General features: G+C 61.1%; 1 protein-coding gene across 1 annotated transcript in view; it reads right to left on the bottom strand.

Moving 5' to 3' along the window:
• Positions 1-22,188, bottom strand: part of NKX1-1 (NK1 homeobox 1) — a 72,309-nt gene that overhangs the window by 36,584 nt on the left and 13,537 nt on the right. Inside the window, exon 3 of the mRNA XM_027104058.1 lies at positions 14,116-14,213. Within this exon, the coding sequence (XP_026959859.1) occupies positions 14,116-14,213 (98 nt within the window). The remainder of the gene's footprint in view (positions 1-14,115; positions 14,214-22,188) is intronic.

Genomic DNA, 22,188 nt, shown 5'->3' with positions numbered 1-22,188 from the left:
GCGCCCCACCCTGTGCTGGGAGTTTGGGGTACAGCCTGGTCCCAGCCTGCCCTGGGGCCGCCCTGTGAGCTCCGAGCTGCCCGTCCAGACGGAAGCACCAGAGCCCAGACCCCTCCACCACGCGCTCTCCTCCGGCCAAGGGCCAGGGGTGGCGTTTCGCTGGACCGTGCTTCCCCCTAGACGAGGCCTGCGAGTGTGGGCACCTTCAGTCTAGGAGACAGCTTCCCGAGGGCGGCCAGCGAGACGGAGGCCTCACCCGGCCGTGGTCGTGCCCTGCGTCTTCCCTCCGAGCCGCCTGGCTTCCCGTGCGGCACCCGTGGTCCCTGTTGTCATGTGAGGGTGCCTGGTGTGGGGGTCAGCAAGGGAGTGTGTGTCTGCAGCACGCCCCTGTGTACCACGTGGCGGCAGCAGGCTGGGTGTGAGCTGGTACTGCTGCCGGGAGCTGTGTGCATGTGTGTGTTAGCGTGCCTGTGTGCGTGTGCTCACGTGTGTATGTGTGTGCGCACTGGGGACACACACCCTGCGTGCTCGCAAGGGTGAGCCTTTGTGGGCTGGGGACCCGAGTATGCTGCTGTGTGTGGCGGGTGTGAGCGTGTGCCCGTGGTTGTGTGTCAGTGCCATGGCTGCGTTGGCGTCGTGAGCGTGTGTCTCTGCAGCCCTCCCGGCGGCCCACCCACCCCGTCTCCTTCCCCGTCCGCCGTGGAAGCCTTTGTGTGCGGTCCCCGCTGCTTCACTTGGGGGTCCCGGGAGCAAGCTGTTGTCCAGGCAGCGCCTGCTGGTGGGCGCCTGCCTGCCCTCGGGGGCCAGCGGGGCGGGGATTCAGCGGCCCCTGGGGGCGTGGCCTGCAGAGCCTGCTAGGGCGGCCGACCCATCGGAGCTCCGCCCGCCCCTCCTGTGCCCTGCTCCCCCCACTCCCTCACCCCCGCCGCTCCTGTGGGCGCCCCCCCCGCCCCCCGCACTCCCTCACCCCACCCCTTCTGCCTTTCCTCTCTTCCCAGTCACATGCTTCTCGTGCTTTGGCCATGCTGACCTCCGGCCACCCTCCGGCCTGAGGACCTTGGCCTCAGTTCGGTGTCGCTCCTATTCTGGGAGCCCCCCCCGCCCCCGCCACCTGCCCAGGCTGAAAGGGCGCCCCTCTGTCTGCGTGTGCCATCCACTCTCCCCACCAGACCTCTGCCCGGGAGGCCGGGAACTCCGGCCGGCCCAGGCCTGAACGCGGGAGTGGGCCTGGGTTCACATTCAAGGGAGCTTTGCTGCAGGGAGTTTCTGGTGCCCCAGGGACGTTCACTGCACTGCGCAACCGACCCACTGCTTAGCCTCCGGGCCCTTCACCTCGGCAGCCCCTGTGCCAGGGGCCAGCTGGGGTGAACGGCCCCACCTCCCCAGGCGTGAACCTGGAAGCAGGTCCCGCTGTGCAGAGCAGGGCTGTGGCCAAGAGCCCCGGCTCCTCGCGAGAGGGCTTCCCCGCACCCCGACCCTCCTGTGGCCTCCCCCCCGGTCCCTCCCACCTTGGGCGTCCCCTCCCTGGCCCTGCCCTCCCCGGAGGCCCCTTTCTCCTGCTGAGGCCGGCCTCGCAGGTGCAGACTGGAGACAGGGATGCCCTGTGAGAACTGAAAGAATTACGGTGACGCGGTGGCATTTCTGGCTCCGGGGCTGGAAGGGACGCAGGCCTGAGGCGGGGCAGTGGGGACGCGGACCGGATCAGCCCAGCAGAGCTTCAGAAGGAACGACGCCCCTCCCCCTCCCAGGGCCTCCTCGCTGGGGTGGGACAGCAGACAGTTAATTAAAAAGCAGCTAATGACTGCGCCGAGGTCAGCCGCCACACGGATGCAGGGACACCAGTGATATTGGCCCATGGATCACTGTCCTGCGAGGGCCGCAGGCTCGACGGGAGGTGTCCCTCCGGCTGCCCAGCACCGCCCACCCCCCTCACTGAAAGCAATTCAGTTCAGGTCGCCTTTAATTAAGAAGGACGGCGCAGAGACGATGCTCCAGCGGAAGTACAGAACTGAATCTCCCCGGCTCCCGTGTCAGGCGTCTGCAGGCGCTGGGTGAGGCCTCGGGTCTGGGAAGAGGACTCGCCGGTCAGCCTCCCGGACGGCCCGGAGCGATCCCTGCTGAGCAGAGCCAAGCGCTGGGTGCCCAGCCAGAGCTGCGCTGGCCCGGGCTCACCCCTCGCCCCTCCAGTGGATGGGCTGGCCAGGCCTGTGAGGGGAGGTCGTCTTGGAGGCCGAGGTGACAGCAGTGTGGCCCTGAGCGCACCCTCTGCTCTCCGTGGTCCCTGCCTCACATGGGTGTAGACTTGGGGTGACACCGAGGGAGCTCTGAGCACGGTGGAGGGGCCCTGCCAGGCCTCCGTGACCGGGCCTCTGCAGCCCCACGACCGCAGCTCGTCCTCGGGGAGCCCCTGCCCCCACCTGCTCAGGCCCTGGGTTCTTGTTCCCGCCCCACCCCAGGGGCACTCCTGTCCCTTCTGTGTTTTGCCCATGCTCACTCCTGGGGGCACACCCCACACGACGAGGCCCCCGGTTCGCGTCTCCCACCTGCTCACGCGTTCAGGTCACTGTGTTCCCAGCGTCTCCTCCGGAATGTGCAGCAGCTCCCCTGGCCCCTCGGCCTCACGGCCACACTTGGCCTCTGTCTCTAGGGTGCTCCCAGGATGCCCCGCCTCCAGGGCCACCCCGCATCGCGCCCCGGCCTCTGGGGGTCCTCCTGCTGCCCGTGCTCTGTGCCAGCCCCTCTCAGCAGAGCCAGGAAACACGCACCCCAAGAGCCCAGGACAGGGCCCGGCGTGCAGAGGCCATGGGCGCCTGTCTGCCAAGAGCTGTCAGGAGACTGAGTGCACGGCCGTCCCAGCGCCCGCCCGGGGTTCACGGGTGCACGCACGTTGTAGGTCAGGTGGGGGAGGACAGTGGTCCCCAGACGGGGACGAGGAAGGCGGAAGACCCCATTTGGAGGCCCTGCCATTGATCATCACTGGCTGCACCCCCAGACACGGAGCTCAGCGTCACTCCCTGGAAGCCCCCTTCCACCACCTCTGGGACTGTGGCTGTTTCTGAACGTCCCGGGGCCGGGGGAGGGCACAGGAGGCCCGGCCACCAGCCGGCGGGAAGGGGGCAAGTTTATTTGCTCGTCTGGTGCCTGGTGGCCCGAGCCCTGAGCTCGGAGGAGGGCTAAGGAGGTCTGTGAGGAAGGGCCTATTGATTTTAATTACCCACAAACAGCCCACAGGGACAAAGGACTTGCGCTGTTTATGTAGCCGGCCGGCTGTGTGCGCTATTGTGGAAGGAGAGATCACATCAGCTGCTCTCATTATGACTATAATAATAAGGCCAAAACGCTGCTCGGGGCTGAGGGCATTTCTTTGAAGCAATAACCTCACCGTTCTGCCCCTCGCCACCCCTCTTAGGCAGGCTTGAGCAACGAGGAGCAATTACACGCTGTCGATATTAATTCAATTAAATCCAGGTTATTTATCAGGTATTCTGGAAGAGGCTTCTCTAGTCTCACAGAGCCGGGGCATGACTGAGGCAGTGGCCAGGGGACAGGCCTCAAGCAAAATTGGTTTGGCTCAGGCCGGAAAGTCAGCAAGTGTCCAGCAGAGAGGAGGAAGGGGTGGGGGCAGCGCGGGGGCTGCTGAGGCGGTGTTTCTCCCGGGAAGGAAGAACAGACAGCAGGCTGGAAGGTGTTTGGGTCCTGGCTCTTCTACAAACTGCCTGAGAGGCCTTGGGCAAGTCATCCAGGGTCTTGGCCTTTGACTTTGAAGCTGAAAATTGGTTTTGGATGATGACGTGGTGTTGACGATGTTGACAATGGCGGTGATGATAGTAAGATGACAACAACGGTGATGGTGATGGTGATGGTGGTGGTGGTGATGGTGACAGTGGTGATGGTGATGGTGGTGGTGGTGATGGCAATGGTGGTGGTGATGATGGTGATGATGGTGGTGGTGGCGGTGGTGGTGATGACGGTCATAGTAGTGGTGATGGTGGCAGTGGCAGTGATGGTGATGGACGTGTGGTGGTGGTGGCGGTGGTGGTGATGCAGGTGTGTGATGATAGGTGGTGGTGGTGGTGATGGTGATAGTAGTGGTGATGGTGGCAGTGGCAGTGATGGTGATGGAGGGGTGGTGATGGTGGTGATGGTGGCGGTGGTGGTGATGCAGGTGTGTGATGATAGGTGGTGGTGGTGGTGATGGTGATGGTGGCAATGGAGGTAACGGTGATCATAGTGAGTGAATATGGGTGATGGATGGTGGGAATGACAATGGGAGTAATGCCTGCCTTGCTGACTGTACTATGTTGCCATTAGATTAAATGGGATACTAGGTTTTTAATAACTTGGTAGAATGCAAGGGGCAGGTCCTCAAGCGGGAGCACCTCCCTATTTGGCAGGACACGATGAGCGCCACTGCCCATGTAACGTTTGGGGCGTGGCTGCAGGCCGAGAGCAGCCCGCGTGCTGGTGACACCTCCTGCCCCAGACTGAACTGCTGGGTCCTGGAGGAGGCCCTGGGCGGCTGCCAGCACTGAGGGGCAGAGAGCAGTGTCTGCTGAGCACCGGGGACTGGGGGCTGTGCTGCGCGTGCTTTTGAAGGCCCCTGGGATGGGAGTGGGGACCACAGGGGACCAGCCCTTGCCGGGTGGCCTGGCTGAGACGGGCAGGAGTGGCTGAGGGTTCTGGGTGGGTCGCGGGTGGCTGGACCAGGAGGCAGGGCAGAGACAGGCCCCAGACAGCAGGGTCTGGGTGTGGGAAGCGAGAGGGCCATGGGAGAAAGGGGGGCTTTCGCCAGCACACTGGATACACTCATCTCCCCGGGCGGCATAGCAAATACCGCAACCCGGTGGATTAAAAGGACAGAAATCTACTCTCTCCCAGCCTAGAGGCCGGGAGTCAGAAACCAAGGTGTCAGGCTCCAGAGCCGGGTTCCAGGGCTGGGCTCCCTCTGGAGGCTCTCAGGAAGCTCCCTCCTGCCTCTACCCACGTCTGCTTGCTCTTCCTCCCATCTCTGCTGCGTCTTCTCCCCATACGTGTCTCTTCTTTTCTTCTTATAATGACACCGGACACCAGTCATCACTGCCTCCACCATGACCTCAGCTTAACTAACCACACTTGCAAAGACCCTGTTTGTGCAGGCGAGCCACAGTCGTGGCTTCTGGATGGAAAGGAATTTTGGAGGGATGCTCCTGTGGCACGGACTGCGGAGCTGTCAGGAAGCCTGGAGGTCCCGGTTGCTGGTGACCTTTCTAGAGACCGCCGCCCTCCTGTACATGCCTGACTGTGCCCTGCACTCCCAGAGGATGTTCTCTGCCCTGGCCTTGAACCGCGGCCAGAGCTGACACCACTGAGGAGCTGGGGTGCACTGCGCTCCCCGGGCCACGCTCGCTGCCCCCGGCTCCTGAGGCGGGCTGCCTTGGTCTGGCGTCCGACAGCGTGTCTAACCTGCTGAGCTCGACCCGGTTGGGGCTCCTCACTGCAGCTGAGTGATTTGATCTGAGCCCAGACAGCAGTCGGCGCAGTAATTGGATGTTATGAGACGGGAGGGCCACTGTCCAAGGAGGGGGCAGCTTAGCAGCTGCTGGGCGATTGGGGGAGGGGCTCCGGCTGGCAGGCGGGGCGCGGGGCAGCCACTGTCCGCTGGAGATAAGCCCCCCATCCTCAGCCCCTTAATCACCTGGCTGGGGTCACGGGCAGAGCCTGAGGCGAGATGGAATGAACACAGCGCTGTCCGGCGCTGCCCGGCCCGGCTGCCCCGAGGGCGCTGTACAACTAGTTTTAAATATCAATTTCACAGCTGCTCAGGGGAGGAGAGAAGCGGGCAGGCATGCCTGACGCAAACTGCGTGTTTCTTGCTGGCTTGAACTTTGTAAGAAAAGGCGGAAGCTGTCAATGACGCATCCAGCAGAGGGGATGCCAGCCCCCCTCTTCGGGGGCCTTCCAAGACTTACCTGCGTCCCAGTGGTCCCATCCTCGTCCTGCTCCATCCTGACTGCAGGGCTGTCGGCCCCTCCCTTCCCCCTTCCAGCCCCACTTGGGACTTCTGTGCCTCTGCACCCTGTTCATGCCAGTCCCTTCCCGTTCCTTCCTCTTCCTTCCTTGGGGTTGGCTGAGAAAGCCCCCTCCTCCAGGAAGCCCTCAAGGAGAGCTCCTTCTCAGACCACTGGCCCTGCTGTGGCCAAGGCTCTAGGCCAGCGTTTGTGCCTTCTTTCAGAGACTGGGCATGCCCACGTCTCATCTGTCTCCCCAGAACCCCCCCTGACTTGGTGCAGCTGTAGCCAGCCAGGCTTTGATGTCAGGAAGCCGGAGGGAGTGAGGCTGTGCCTGGGAGGGTTTGTGGAATGGGTGGGGGACTGGCTGGGACCAATGCTGGGGATGGCTGGAGGACAGAGGGGACCCTGGGAGGGGGGTCCAAGCCCTCCTCCAAAGACAGATGCAGGAGAGTGAAGGGCAGTGATGGGAACGGCACTGGAGGGCAGGTGGGTGGCGGAGTTGGGGCGTGTACCACCGGCAAGCCTCCACGGAGGAGAGGGCTTTGGCCCTCACCTTGAGACAAGGGCAAAGCCGGCTTGAAAGAGAGTTGAGGAAGTGGCACTCTTTGTGGGGACAGGGAAGGCCTGGTGAAGTTTCCCCCAGGCAGCCCACAGCACCCCTCCCCCAGGCGCCTGACCCCACGTGATCAGGCACCCAGCCCACCCTCCACCTGAGCAATCCAGGGGGCTGCAGAGGCGCCTGTGGTCCTGGCTAGACCCCGACTGTGTACGGAGCCTCGCCACCACTTTCCACTCCGGGTGGTGGAGCATCTAGGCAAGCGCCGAAGAGCAGGTGCTCGAGAAACGTCGCTGAACGAAGGAACCTCGGGCTGCGAGGGCCAGGCGCCCGCGTTCCTTCCCTCCTCCCCTCCGCGGGGCTGGGCCCGGCTCGGAGCCCCAGTGACCGGGGCGGTGCCGGCGCCCAGAGCGCTCCCAGCTGCGGCAGACCGGGGAGGGTGCCACGGGCGGAGCCGGTGTCCCCGGACGCGCTGCGGAAGCGCCAGGCTCCGACCCGCTGTCCGCGTGCCTCTCACCCGCGGCGTCGCCGCGCAGACAATTTATCTCCGTCTCCCCTCTCTTAAAACACTTTTATCAAAATCGGCGGTCACACCGCGCTGAACCGTGGTGGCCTCAATCTTAAACGCCGCGCTGCAGATTTTAATTTGGGGAAGATTAATGCGCTCGCGGCGTCGGCGGCGCTGCGCCCGTTATCGGGCCTGACGGGTGTCAGCGTCCCCGCGCGCGTGTCCCCGTGTCCTGGGTCCCGCCGGGCCGCCGGCGCAGCGCCTATCGGGTTGGGGGCAGGGGGCGCAAGATGAAGCCCCGGGCCCCAGGTGTGTTGGGGGATGGGCGCCAGGGGGGAGCCGGGCCCCTGCGCCGCCCTCCCCCACGCCGCCGGGCCCCCTACCCGAACCCTGTGGCCGGCCCTCCTCCACCGCAGAGTCCAAGGCAGGACCTCCAGCTGCGACCCCCTGCGGTGCACACCGGGACCTCCACCCTCTCTGAGCCCCGGGATCCGAATACTGGTGACCTTGAACTCCAGACTCCTAAATCCAAGGCCGGGAGTTCCCCGCCCCACAAGTACCTGGCCTCACCCCGCCAGTTGCCCCGGCCCACTCACTCCAGCCCAGCTCTTGCCCACAGCCTCTCCTGGCTCCGCCTCCGGGATTTCTCCAGAGCTGCCCCCTCCCCTGCCAGTTGAGCCCCCTGCCCTCAGGGCCGTGGCCCTCGACCCCGCGCTCGGGCGGCTGCACGGAACGGGGAGGGGCACGGTCAGCTCACGCCCTCTTCTGTTCAGCGCCCACAAGGAGCCTGCTCCCCAGTGCCCGGCCAGCCCTGCCGCAGCCCACCTGTGCCCCCCGCCCCTTGCCCTCCCCCTCCCTTCCCCCCTCCCTCCCCTCACCCCTGCCCCTGACCCCGGCCCCTGATGCTGTCTTTGAATGCTGGCCTGCCCCGCGTGCTCCTGTCACCACTGCCTCTCCAGGCCTGGAACCCTCCCCTCGGCACTGTCTTTCCCGGCAGCCACTGACAGCTCATGGTGTCTGTCTGTCTTGGCCCCCAGCACACAGTAGGTGCTCATTGAGTGTGTCCCTGGCCGCCCACCCCTCCGGGAAGCACTGGCCCTGGGGAAGGGACGGGCCCCGACGGCCTGGACCCGAGGCGGGCCGGACCCTGGAGGAAAGCCAGGAGCCGCCCAGGTGGACGATGGCAGGGCTAGGGAGAGGCCAAGCACGGGGTCAGTGAGGATGCCCTCTGACCCCAGCACTCACTGGAGGGTCTGGGCCCACCTTTGAGGGCCTCCCAGGCAGTGGTGGGGTGGGACATCAGCCTGTAAAGGGCTGCTCTTGGGGCCCTGAACTCTGGACTCCCTGACCTGCCGCCCAGCCCTGCGCCTACCTTGCCCTGGACGGAGGACCTTGCTGTCCTGAGGAAAGCCTTCCATCCTCCCCACACCCACTTGGAGCTGGGCAGGGCGCTCCCTCAGCCCTGGCCCTTCCTCACCGGCCACTCTGGGCACGAGGGAGCTGCAGGTGCAGGACAGGGCTGGGTGGTCATCACAGGCTGGACCATCGAGGCTGGACCGCTCTGTCCAGTGGTTCCACGTGGCCAAGCGTCTGCCTTCACTGGCACTGCAGCGTCTGCTCCCACGGGTCTTAGAATACGTGGCTGCTTTTTGTGTAAAATTAGTGGACAGGAGAAGTTTGAAACCATCGATTCCATTGATCAGCTGTGCGACATTCATACATTCATTCAGCGCTATTCACTGGATTCTGGCTACGGGGTGTACTGAGGGGTTAGCAATGCTCCGTCCTGCTTGTGAGCCACGTGTGACACCCCCAGTGATCGGAGCTGAGAGAGCAATGAGGGGGAGAAGGCCCCAAAGTCTAGCTGACAGCAGAGGGCACTGCGTGTGCGACGCTGGTGGTGTGCGGGGTTCCCGAGGCTGCCGGCTGGGCAGGAAGCTGCGGGCGTTGGGCAGGGTCTGGACCACAGATGTGTGGGATGGGCAGGAGGGGCACTGTGTCATCCAAGCAAAAGCTGGGGGCCAGGCAGTGTGTGAGGGTCAGAGGGCGTGGAGGGATGGGGCCGAGGGAGAGGTCCAGGAGGACCCCTGCTTGGGTCCTGAGTCCCAGGAGTGTGTATGGGGTGCTGAACTGAGATGGAAGGACCGGTGTCCAGTTTGGGCCCTCGGGGGGTGGGGGAGGGCAGGCAGCGGGGGCAGCAGTGTTTGACCCCCAGCATCTGTAGGGCCGAAGTGGGCCCGTGGGGGAGCTGGGCAGGGGCCCTGGGGCTGCGTCCAGAGAGGAGGGAGGGGCATCCTGGGTGTGTGCACATGGGCTCCGAGGTCTGGCGCTCACAGGCACTCGTAGCCCCGCGTGAGTGGCCAGGGAGGGCTTCCTGCGGGAGGGGAAGACCTAGGGAGAGGTGTCCAGGGCCAAGCACCTGGAAGGAGGGAAGCAGGAGGTCAGTGGTGAGGGAGATGAGGCAGGAGCTGCTGGGGTCTCAAAGGCCATGCAAGGGGCCGTGCAAGGGACTCATGTCACCCTTGATCCCATGGGTGACATGAGCCACCTAGAGTGACTGTCATACTGGTGGGTATAGGGGGATGGGTGGAGGGATGGGATGGGGGATGGATGGGTGGGTGGAGATGCGTCTATTCCCAGGTTCCCTGAGCAGGTACTGAGGGCCCATCCCTCCTTCCTGCCCAATTGGGAGCCAAGTTTTCCTCAATGAAGAGGGAGGACAGTCACAGCGGACCCCTCCCCAGGCACATTGTGGCCTGGCCTCAGGGAACAGGTGACAGTGAAGTCGGGTTTCCTGGCTCAGCTGGATGGAGAACCTTCAACCCCATCACAACTGCCCTGTCCATAGCTTAGCTTGGTGGGGAGTACGGGGAGCTGGGACCCCTCACCAAGCTTCCCCCGTGCCCCTCTCTAGACCGGATGCTGACTGTGTCAGTAGGAGTCCTTGTCACGAACTGTGGAATCCGTTCCAGCTAACTCCTGTGGTGGGCAGTGGAGGGCTTGGACGGGCTGGAACCCCTGGCAGCATCTCAGGGTCCATCTGTCCTGCCAGCTATGCTGCCCAGCTGCTGTTGCCACGGCGCCCATCCCTCCCGGCTTCTGAGATGGCCTGTAGGTCTGGGGTCCTGGGAGGGCGCATCTGATTGGCTGAGCCACGGTGCTGCCAGGGCCCGGCTGGGGTGGGATCTCAGGGCCTCTCCTCTCTCCACCTGCACAGGAGAGGTGCTTTCTGAGGGACCCTGGGAGCCTGCTGGGAAGGTGACTGCCAGTGATGGCATCCGAGGGCTCCCTGGACCTGACATTTGATACCCGAGTCCAAGGTCCGGCACCTGGAATTCAGAGGGAGGTCCCCTCCCCACCTCAAGGCCACCAGGACACCCGTGCTGAGAAAACAGTGTCCAGCACATGCTGTGGGTGTCAGTCACGGGCTTAATTTGGTGGAGAAAGCCCGTTTAGGTTTTCCGAGATTATTCATGAAGTCCTCATGTACAGTCTGGGAGCCTAATAACTCCTCAGGAATTCATTAAATAATAAACCTATAAGCTCCGTGAAAGCCCTCGGGGGCTCCGCTCTCCCAGCCCGGCCAGAAGCGAGGTGCTGGGGCCGAGACAGGCCCCCAGCCCCCCTCGGCGGCAAGGCAGCCTTCAGAGCGGGGAGTCACCGAGTGTGGCAGAAATGCACTCGGCCTCTTTCAGGGAACAAAATCATCGAGCTTACAGACTAAATTTAACAGCCTAATAGAAATATGCAGGTGAAGGTACAATTAATTTTAATTACAAGACTATACACTGTTGGTTGCACAGCCATGAGTAAAATTAAAATGGCAATCACAATTACGAAATTGCAACCTCATTGTGCAACAAATTAGTCACAAATTACAAGTGCGCCCAGTGCCGCCTCTCCCGGAGCTTTACGGCCGGTCCTGCTCTGCAGCCTCTGGGGAGCTGATCTCGTGGATCGGAAACGCGCTCAGGTGGCCGGGGCCCCGCGGGGTGTCCAGCCAGGTGAGCCAGACAAGGAAGGGGACCCTCTCAGGTTCCCCACCCCCAGGGACCCCAACCCGCAGGCTCGGTTCACCTGTTCTCCCCGAGTCCGCAGAAAGGCCCGCTCCACGGGCCTCTTAGTTTCCCGCCGGGAGCAGGGTCGCAGCTTCATCAGGGTGGCCGTCAGCCCTGCAGAGAGGGTCAGGACGTCCAGAGACCCCCGCTCTGTCTTCCCGGGCTTGGGGCTGCCGCTGCGAGGGCACCGGTGGCCCTTCTCTTCCCTCCCTCCTCAGGCGAGCCTGACCCTGCCTCACCTCTGGCCGTACCCCACTGTCCAGTTGGTGTTTCCATCTGGGGTCCCCAGGTGCCCCAACCCCAGCCCTGAGCACCGCAGGGTCCCTTGTCTAGCCCTTTCTCCCCGGGGTGCCTGACTCACTGCCCCACTTTCTTCCTAAGGCTCTCAGCTCCCCCCTCCCCTTCCTTTCCGCTGCCCCTCCCCGTCTCAGCCTGGACTCAGACACCTGCCTCGTGACCCTCCCGTAACTCCCTGTGCCCCGAGGGTGAGCGTCCTGGTCTCCGTAGCTGCCTCCTGGAGGGGGTGCGCATACAGTTCTTGCCGTTCCCTCCGTGGAGATGCTGTTCCCTTTGCTCGCGGCTAATCCTTCAGTCTCCCGTGGGTCCTGTGCCTCAGCAGGTCCCCCACCACGTGTGCCCCTGGGGGGGGGGTGGGGGTCAGAGGGCTGCGAACACAGTAGCTGGAGCAGCACCCAGGCCAGGTGCTGGGGGTGTGGGAGCTGGCGGGGGGCAAGAGGGCGGGGGGGTGTGGGAGCTGACGGGGAGCATGAGGGCGGGGTGTGTGTGGGAGCTGACGGGGGGCATGAGGGCTGGGGGGTTGTGGGAGCTGACGGGGGGCATGAGGGCGGGGGGGTGTGGGAGCTGACGGGGGGCATGGGGGGTGTGGGAGCTGACGGGGGGCATGGGGTGTGTGTGGGAGCTGACAGGGGGCATGAGGGCGGGGGCGGTGCTGAGGAGGCCCCCAGGCCGGCATGGTGACCGCTGAGCAGGCCCTGGGGGGTGCAGGTGATGGTCACTGCTGCACGAGGTCACGCGGGGGTGAGTGGCGGGCCGTCCACGTCTCTCTGACTCAGGAGTCTCAGCTCAGGACTCGCAGCATTCTGCTTTTTCACCGGAAAGCTCATTTCTGCTCCAAGTGCCCAGAGGGTACAGCTGGGACCCAGACCTGAGGCGTAAATAGGAAGGGAGGGCCGTGGAAATCGCCGCTGGCCGCTGGGTGCGAGTCCTCGACCACTCCGCTGGGAAACGCAGTGGGTGCCCCCTTCCCCCCTCCTCCCTTCTGTGCCAGGGCTTGGGGGACTCATCTGTGTGCTCTCCAAAATCCACCCCCCGTTTAATTTAGGTCTATGGGGCCCCCTGCCAGAGAGCCCAGCTCTCAGTGCCCACCCTCCAAGCTGGGAGGCAAGCCAGGCCACAGGGAGGGGTGTGAGGTCTTTGCACCCCAGACCCCCAACCTCTTCATTGCCACCTCCCTTTTGTGGGCACTGCCACCTTCCGACTGCTCCTCCCCATGACTCCCAGGCCAGGCTTGGCGGGTAGTCCTTTACACTGTAGTATGAATGCAAACTGCAGATCGCTGGATCCCATCCCTCAGCTCTCCCAGAAGAAGGGAGCTGGTGCAGAAGGGGGAGGGGATGCCTCCCCTAGTCCCGGGGCTTAAAGAACACCACGAGGCACTCCCCTGACACCAGGACCCCCCACCGACTCACTCAGCCTTTCCAGGTCTGCAGGGCCCCGGTGGAAGCCCCTGCCACACTTGGGGGGCTTGCGGTGTGTCCCGGGACAAGCCGCCCCCCTCCGCCTTCTCTCCACCTTCAGCGTGGGTGAGGGTCCAGGCAGTTGGGAGGAGGCTGAAAGTGTGGGTGCGAGGTGCTCAGCTCAGGTTAAGGTTCACCCCACGATTGTGCAGGCAGGAAAGGGCCAGGGGCTGAGGGGCGTGCAAGGGTGGCCCAGGCAGGGAGGGGCCCTGAGTGGGGGGTCCCCGGGGGTGGCTGAGCAGGCCCTGACCCTCTTTTCCATGCTGTCCTGACACCCCCTCAACACTGTCCCATCTACTCATGAACGTGGCCCTGAAGACCCCCCAAGTGAGCCCCGCGGCCAGGCCTCTTCCAGGGAGCTGCGCAGACACGCCCAGAGCAAGAGGTCAGGGCAGCCACCCCTGTGCCTGGCGTGTGGCAGCGCCAGGACCTTGGCACTGATGCCTGCGGGGTGGACCTGGGTGGCAGCCTGGAGGGGGCGAAGTGGCTGGGCAGGGCCCGTGCCCTAAGTAACAGGGAGCGGAGGGCAGAAAGAGGCCCAGGGCGGCGGGGGGAGGGTCGTGCCGCCCGCCCGGTGCATTCCGGAGTCCCCTCTGTCCCGCAGCTGGCGGCGTGCCCTCCCGCACAGGGCAAAGCCCTGTGCCCAGCACCGGCGCCTGACGCCAGCTCCCACCGCCGGCTCCCTCCTCTGTCGGGGGCAGGTGAGGGGCGGGGCTGCCTGGCGACCCCGCCAGCGGACCAGGGGTTGGACAGCGCCTTCCTGCTCCCACCCGCGTCTGCAGAGGTGGTCGCAATCCCAGCTGGCAGAGCGGAGGTGAGCCAACAGACTCAGACAGAAACTCTCCCGGATCCCAAAAGCGCGGTGCCCATCCCCCCAACAGGGAGCTCTCAGCACCTTCGTCCTGCCAGCAAGTCCCAAGGCCCCCAGCAGCAGGGCCACACCCCCCGAAGCCGCACTACAGTGACGCCAGCTCCCAGCTGGGAGCCACTGGGGGCCACTCCTCCCGAGGGGGCAGCCCAGACACGCCCTGGCTAGGGGGTCTCCCAGGGCTGGGAGCTCGAGCTAATCTCGGGTGCTCCAGGGCCGCCGGGGTCTCCTGCGGCTGGTCCCTCTGCTCAGTGAGTGCTGCCATCAGCCCAGGGAGGAAGATGCAGGGTCCTCTCTGGCCCACGGACAAGGTGGCCTCCCGGTCTGAGGCTTTCTTGGGCCATCACGTCTTCCCTCCTTGACGTTTCCTTCACCTACCGGTCACCGCGTCCCAGATGGTTACCGCCTGCGTACCCCACTGGCCCACACCCTCCGTGGGGGACGTCTCCGTCTTGTTCCCTGACGAACCAGCCAGCCTGGACAGGTGGAGAGTGTGGGTACGGACATTATAACAGTACTGAGTCTTCTGCCCATGGATGTGGTCTATCTCGCCAGTATTTAGTTCTTCTTCAATTTCTCTCAGCAACGGTCGGTATCTTTCAGTGTACAGGTCTTGCACGTATTTCGTCAGGTTTATCCCTATATATTTAATGTTTTCGATGGCATTGCAAATACCGTTTTAAATTTCGAATCGTTTGTTGCTAGCACACAGAAATACAACCGATGTCTGTACACTGATCTTGCATCCTGCGTACAATCTGGGTGCTTTTTATTTTTGCTTTACTGCGCTGGCTAGAATGTCCAGTACAGTGTTGAACAGAAGAGCTGGGAGGCGACATCCTTGCCTTTTTCCTGACTTTGGGGTGAAAGTATTCAGTCCTTCACCACTAAGTGCGACATCAGCTGCGTCAGGCACGCCCTTCATCAGGTTGAGGAAATTCTTTTCTCTGCCTGTTTTACTGAGGATTTTTATTAGAAATGAATGTTGGATTTTATCAAATGATTTTTCCGTCTATTTAAGTAGTCATCAGGTTTTTCCTTTTTAGCCTGTAACTATGGTGAATTACATTTTCGAGAGTTAAACCAACCTTGCATTCCTTAGATAAATCCCACTTGATCATGATCCTTTAACAATATTGTCGAATCCCGTTTTCTAAATTTTAAGAATGTTTGCATTATGTTCATAATGGATTTTGGTCTGTAGTTTTCTTTATTTTTGTTGCCTACTGTTGGGGCCAAGGTACTCTTTGTCTCATAGAATGAGTTGGAAAGTGTTTTCTTCTCTTCAGTTTTCTGGAAGAGTTCCTGAAGAATTGTTATTATTCTTCCTTGAGACCTATTTGGGCTTGGGTTTTTCTTTTTTAGAAGGCATTTAACTAAAAATTCAATCTTTTTTTTTTAATTTTTTCTATTCTTTTTATTTTTATTTTTTTTGCGGTTCACGGACCTCTCACTGTTGTGGCCTCTCCCGTTGCAGAGCACAGGCTCCGGACGCGCAGGCTCAGCGGCCATAGCTCACGGGCCTAGCCGCTCCGCGGCATGTGGGATCTTCCCGGACCGGGGCACGAACCCGTGTCCCCTGCATCGGCAGGCGGACTCTCAACCCCTGCACCACCAAGGAAGCCCTAAAAATTCAGTCTTTAATAGCTATAGGACTATTCAGCTTTTCTATTTCTTCTTGAATGGCCTCTGATAGTTTGTGTCTTTTGAGAAATTTGTCCTTTTCATCTAAGTTGTCCAATGCATTGGCATAAAGTATACACAATAGTCCCTTAATATCCTTTCAATATCTGTACAATCTGTAATGATGTCACTTTTCTCATTCTTGAAATCGGTCATTTGTGTCTTCCCTCTTTTACTCCTGATTGGTCCGGCTTGTCAGTCTTACTGACCTCAGAAAACCAGCTTCTGGTTTCATTGATTTTCTCTATTGTTTTTCTGTTTCATCGATTTCCGCTCTGATGTTTATTATTTCTCTTCTTTGGTTTACTTTGAGTTTTATGTGCTCTTTTTTCCCCTTGTTTCTTAAGGCGGAAGTTGAAGTCGTTGATTTAGGATCTCTGTTTTTTTCCGATATAGATGCTTTCCCTCTCAGTACTGCACTGCTTTAGCTGTGTCTCAAAATTTTTGATACGTTGTGTTTTCATTTTCATTTAATTCGAAATACTTTCTCATTTCCCTTTCGATGTCTTCTTTGACCCAGGGGTTATTTAGAGGCATGTTTTTTAGTTTCCACATATTTAGGACTTTTCTAGGTATCTTTTGGTTATTGATTTCTAGTTTATTTCTGTCGTGGTCAGATAACATACCTTGTATGAATACTTTAAAATTGGTTGAGACTTGCTTTAGGGCCCAGAATATGGGTTTTCTTGGTAAGTGTTCCTCGTGCACTTGGAAAGAACGTGAAATCTGCTGTTCTGAGCAGAGCGCCCCGTGAATCAATCAGCTCAGACTGGTCGACGTGTGTCCAAGGCTTCTGTGGTCTTCATGATATACTCTCTACTTGTCCTATCACTTATTGAGAGGGGGTGTTGAAATCTCTGACGACAACTGTGGGTTTTTCTATGTTTCCTTGTGTTTTTCTCAGTTTATTCTTCATGTATTTTTGTTTGTTTGTTTTATAAATTTATTTATTTGTTTTTGGCTGCATTGGGTCTTCGTTGCTGCACGCGGGCTTTCTCTAGTTGCGGCGAGCGGGGGCTACTCTTTGTTGAGGTGCGTGGGCTTCTCATTGCAGTGACTTCTCTTGTTGCAGAGCACGGGCTCTAGGAGTGCGGGCTTCAGTAGTTGTGGCACGCGGGCTCAGTAGTTGTGGCTCGGGGCTCTAGAACGCAGGCCCAGTAGTTGTGGCACATGGGCTTAGTTGCTCCGTGGCATGTGGGATCTTCCCGGACCAGGGATCGAACCCGTGTCCCCTGCAATGGGACAATTTTAAGCTCTGTTATTAAAATGTTTATTATGAAACGACCCTCGTTATCCCTGGTAACGCTGTTGCTCTGAAAGCTAGTTGGATATTACGTCACTCCAGCTCTCTTTTGATGAGTGTTAGTTCATCTTGTCCCACCCTTTTACTTTCCCTCGTGCTGTCTTCATGTTTACAGTGGCTTCCATGTAGGTAGCCTGTAGGTTATCTGATCAGACGTCCTTGGCCTTTTAATTGCAGTGTTGGGATCATCTGCATTGACTGTAACACCGATATGTCTGGGCTTAGATCCACCTCTTCTTTCTGTTTTCATTTGTCCCATCTGTCCTTTGGTCCCTTTTCCCTCTTTTTCTGTCTTCTTTTGGGTTGAGTATTTTTTATGACTTTACTTCTCTCGTTAGTTTGTCAGCCGATTTCCCGCCCCTCAGGGTCACCAGAGACCTCTGTGTTACCCTGGGGCATCCATTCTTGGTTCTCACCTTGGCCCCGCCCCCAGCCCCCCTCCCTCCTCCTGGGGACACTCCCGCCCGCCTCCCCACGGTCTCTCCTCCATCCCCTCTGCTCCTTAACGGTGACAGTGATGCACAGGGCTCAGGCTGGGCCCTCCCCTCTCCTCCTGTCCCCGCAGTCTCACTGGGTCACGTGGTGTAACGCCCTGCATACGGGGACGCCCACGCTTCTGTCTCCAGAGCTCTCTCTGGATTCCCAGGAACCTGGCCACTACTCAGCATCTCCAGCGTCCCAGCGCCCGAGGGAAGCGTGGGCCTCCCCGCGCTCAGCACCTGCTCTCTCGCCCCGTCCCCTCCTCCGGCTGTTCAGGCCCAAACCTCCACTTCATGGAGTTCATTGAGACTCCCTCTCTCTCTCCTCTCTCGTGAATGAACCCCACTGCCTCTACTTTCAGAGCCCATCCTGAACCTGACCCTTCTTGCGGCCCCGCCGGCTCTGCCAGGCCACCGCCCGGTCTCACCAGCCGTGGTGGTGGCCCTGGCCTCTCCTTCCTACATCCCCCCAGCCCCACAGGCCGCTCTCTGTCTGCTCGGGGTCCTTACACACACCGCCCTCGCTCTTCCCTCTCAAACCTTCACTTCGGGGAAGTCACAGCCCCTCCGCGGTCCTTAGAGCCGGTGTGTGCTGCCCGGCGACCCCCCGGGCCTCGCCGCCACCCATCTGCCAGCCTTGCCAGGCTCCCCGCTGTCCCCTCCTGCCCTCCCTCAAGTTGCTGCTCTCACCGGACCACCCCGCGGAAGACAGCAAGTCCCTGCACTCCCCACCCCGCCTCCAGCCCTGCAGTTGTCACCTTCTGACAGCAAGGTTACTTGTCGTGTTCTGTCTCTGGGATGCCGGCTCCACGTGGGCGGGGACCCTCGTCCCTTTGCTCCCTGGCCACACCTGAGCGCCCAGCGCACAGTGGGTGCTTGGTCAGCATTGACCTGGTGGCCGCGATGCAGGGAAGGAAGACCTGAGGGCCAGTCGCTCATCTGAGCCCTTTGGAGTCCACCCCTGGCGGGCAGGGAGCCCAACCCCAGATCAAGTTTGTGACGAAAGTTTTAAACCACACTGAGGGTTTTGTTTGTTTGTTTCTATTTATATTATTTTTTAGATTTTTGAATTAAATAAACTTTTTTTTGGCCATGCTGCACAGCTTTCTGGATCTCAGCTCCCCGACCAGGGATTGAACCCGGGCCCTGGCAGTGAAAACTCAGAGTCCTAACCACTGGGTCGCCAGGGAAGTCCCTCTATTTTATTTTACTTATTCATTTTTAATAACCAATTTTTAAATTAAACTGTAGTTGATTTGGGACTTCCCTGGTGGCCCAGTGGTTAAGAATCCACCTTCCAATGCAGGGAACACGGGTTTGATACCTGGCCGGGGAACTAAGATCCCACATGCCGCGGGGAAAGTAAGCCCACGCGCCACAACTACTGAGCCTGCGTGCCGCAACTACTGAGCCCGTGTGCCACAACTACTGAGCCCGCATGCTGCAACAAAGACCTGACACAGCCAAATAGATAATTTTTTTAAGTATAGTTGATTTACCCTTTTGTGTTAGTTTCGGGTGTACAGCAAAGTGACTCAGTTATACATATATATACATATATTCTTTCTCATACTCTTTTCCATGATGGTTTTTCACAGGATACTGAACAGAGTTCCCTGTGCTCTACAGGAGGGCCTTGCTGTGCTGAGTTTTCATGGCCAAAGGGGACCAGAATATTAGGAAATCTGCTTGAGAGTCAATAAAAGACAAAGCATTTGACGGAAGCAACTAGAGAAAACCAGAATCTCCTCACGTCCCCCTGCCGACTGGGGCCTCCCCGCGTGTGCGGCCCCCCCAGCCACGGTGACGGCGGGGCCCCCCGCCGCTGCCTTTGACTGGGCCCGGGCTTGGCGCTGGGCAGCCCCGAGACTCGAGGCTCCCGAGGCGGGGGCCCCACGGTGTGCGAGGACCCTGCCCCCCAGGCCGCGCGGGCTTGGCCAGCGTGGATGGTCGGCTGCGGGGGCCCCGGGCTCGGCCTGCGGGTGCTGCCGGCTGGACGCCCGCGGCGGTGGTCCGGGGCGGGGCTGGGCACGTTGTCGGGGCCCGGCGGCAGGAGGAAGGGGCTGTGTGGGGGGTGAGGGAGAAGCGGCCCGCGGCCTGCAGGCGCTCCGCCTCCGTATGATCAGGGCACATCTGCAGACACGTGCGAGGGGACACGCAGGAAGTGACCTTCACGCGCGTGTCAGCGCGGCCGTGCTCCCGTGACGGACCTCCTCTTCCCGGGCGCTGGAGGGGCCCCCCGTCCAGCCCGCGCCGCATGGGCTGTGGTGGGCACGAGGACGTGCCCGGAGCAAGGGGGCTTCTCTGGGGGTCCCCACCCTTGCTCCTGGGGGAGGGTGTGGCCTGCCTGGAGGAGGAGGGGCCAAGGGATCACAGTCACTGGTCCCGGGGCCACGGCAATCCACTCAGAGAGGGTCTGATGCGGGGCCCCCTCGCCTGTCCCCACCTGGGTACTTGCAGGGAGGCACTGGGGGAGCCCTGGACCCCAGGCGGGGCTCGGGTGTGAGCTCCACCCCAGAGCATTGGACAAGGTGCTGCCGGCCTCAGTCTGCTCACCTGGGAATGGGGCTCAGGGTCCCTGTTCTGCTCACCTGGGCAGGCGGGCGAGGGTTTGATCTGAGCGTGATCCTGGCTCCAGACTCCCAGAGCCGCCAGGAGAAGTCCCACGGGCGGGGACGTGGCCGAGGCGACACGCCCCTAGGGGTGCTGGATGTGTGTTTGCAGGCTGCGCGGTGGAGGGGCTCCGCTGGACAGAAAGGGGTCCGGGTTGATCGTGGGGGGCGTGAGAGCCTGATGTGCGCTGCCCGCCCCGATCACGCCGACACGGGTTCGAGCCCCAGGACCCGCTGGGGCTTCTCGGGGGCGGGAGCCATGGTGCCTCCAGCTCCCCAGTCCCAGCAGGCAGCTTGCCCAGAAGCGCCGGGGCCCGAGGACGGCCCCCCGGCGAGGAGGTCCACGCCGGATCCTGCCCCGACCCAGGCAGGCCCTGGGTCCCCAGCCTCAGCTTCCTGGGTCTGTGAAATGGGCCCGCGCATGAATGGTGGGTGGGGGCAGGCGGCCAGGCCGCAGAGGTGGGGATCCCTGAGTGCTGAGCCAACTGCCCCCGCCCCTGAGCCCAGCCGCGGCCAGGGCCTCGAGGGAGCCCACGCTGCTGTCTGGGCTCGGGGCCGGCAGGCCTCCCCCTGCAGCGCTCCCCTTGGCCTCCCAGGAGCCCCGGCACACACGCAGCTATTTAACTTTGCTCTGGCAAGGAATAATCGAGTCCTGTGTATCTGTTACAGATGTGGAGAGATTGGGCCACCTCGGGCCGCGCCGCACATTCACAGCCCGCACAAAGCTCTGCAATGCCGTCACCCATTCAGCGGGAGTAATAAATGACCCGGGCGCAGCCTGCCGCACACACCCGGCCCAGATAACGGCTGAAAGGAGGAAATTAAATTTTGCTTTTGTTGAAACATTATGATTTATGTATTTGTAATATAGGCTGTGGTGGGCAATTGGGGGAAGAAAAGATTGCGGAGTATCCTTCAGGGTTACTGATGGCCCCACCGGCCACTCAGAGAGCTGAGGCCAGCCCACTGCCCTTTACGGGCAGGGAAAATAAGAAACCGCAGGCGGCCCTCAACCGTTCCTGGCAGCAGAGAGAGAGGCTGGGAGGCCCCCCAGGGAGGCTGGGCGTGGGGTCCTCTGAACGGGGGGTGGGCAGGGGCGGCGCCCCGCTGGCTTGGACCCGAACCGGGCATTCGGATCGCCCCATGCCCTATCTGGACCTATAAAAATAATTAACTTCTCCCGCCTGGCCCTGGAGAGACAGACACGTGAGCACATCCCGGTAATTTATAATCTTGCCGTCCTGCCCCTTAATGCAGCAATCAGAACACAGCTTATCACGTTGTAGAAGGTAATGAACTTACTAACTCCTGGCACCCGAGCTCCTGAACGAGGGTCTGGGCGGAGCGGCCCCCCCGAGACGGCCGTCGGCAGGCACCTTAGTGGGCAGGGCGGGCCTGTGGCCCTGGGCCCATGTGGCCTGTGTGGCCAGGGTGAACCACGGTCCGGCTACTGGGAGGCTGAGTCCCTGGCTGGGCTGGGTGGGCAGAGGGCACACTGAGGGCCTCGTGGGGGGACCCAGGCAAAGCCTTCCCACTCAGAGCCTCCGGTCGCCCACCCGCGGTCCCCCTGCCCCAGCACGGCCAGGTGCTGGGACGCCATGACCCGCCCCCACGTGCTTGTTCATCCGGAGTCCCTGACGGTCCCGGGGAGCTCGCACGTGTGACTCACCTCAAGGTCCTGAGCGGAGAACATACCCTACAGGTGGGACTGGGGACCCCTGCTCCTCCAGAGGTCTGCTGTGGGGTGAAGGCCTCTGTGACCCCTGCAGGCTCGCAAAGGTGGCCCCTCCTCCATTTGGGGATGCCCAGTCTCACGTGAGGGAGGTCAGCCACGTGCCACACTGTGGGGGTCTCCCATGGGCCTCTTCAGCCCCCTCCCCGCCATCTTTGGGGGGACAGTGCCCATTTCAACTAACTGGCCTGCGCCCCCAGGACCCAGCATGACCCCAACTGAACTCCCCTTTTCCCACCCCTCTGCTCCCCCATAGGGTCTACCTCAGTCCCCTGCAACCCAGGGTGCAAGTGGGGCCTCACCACCTCGGTCCTTCCACAGCCACTCACAGCCCTGGCCCTCCCTCAGAAAGTCCTCCTGAGTCACCCCAAAGAGCAGAGAAAACCTGCTCCTTGCTGAGACTCTCTGAGCTGCTGGATCAGACTGTGCCTGAAGCCGATTTCCTTGGCCCACTTGGCTGTTTGAGCCAGAGCTCCCCCTGCTGCCTTGTGAGTTGGGGTCCCTGTCACTTGCACCACAGGACTCCTGGCAGTGCCTCTGTTTCTCTCTGGGACCATGCTGGCCTCTTGCTCTCGTCCTGGGACACAGGCTCCTCTGCTCAAGGCCCCACCTCTGCTCCCAAGAGCAGGAAAATGATTGGTC

This window comes from Aethalodelphis obliquidens, unplaced genomic scaffold (assembly GCF_003676395.1).
Source record: "Aethalodelphis obliquidens isolate GAN/ISIS:26980383/991018 unplaced genomic scaffold, ASM367639v1 scaffold6, whole genome shotgun sequence".
Lineage (NCBI taxonomy): Eukaryota > Metazoa > Chordata > Mammalia > Artiodactyla > Delphinidae > Aethalodelphis > Aethalodelphis obliquidens.
This window is presented reverse-complemented; position numbering and strand designations above follow the sequence as displayed.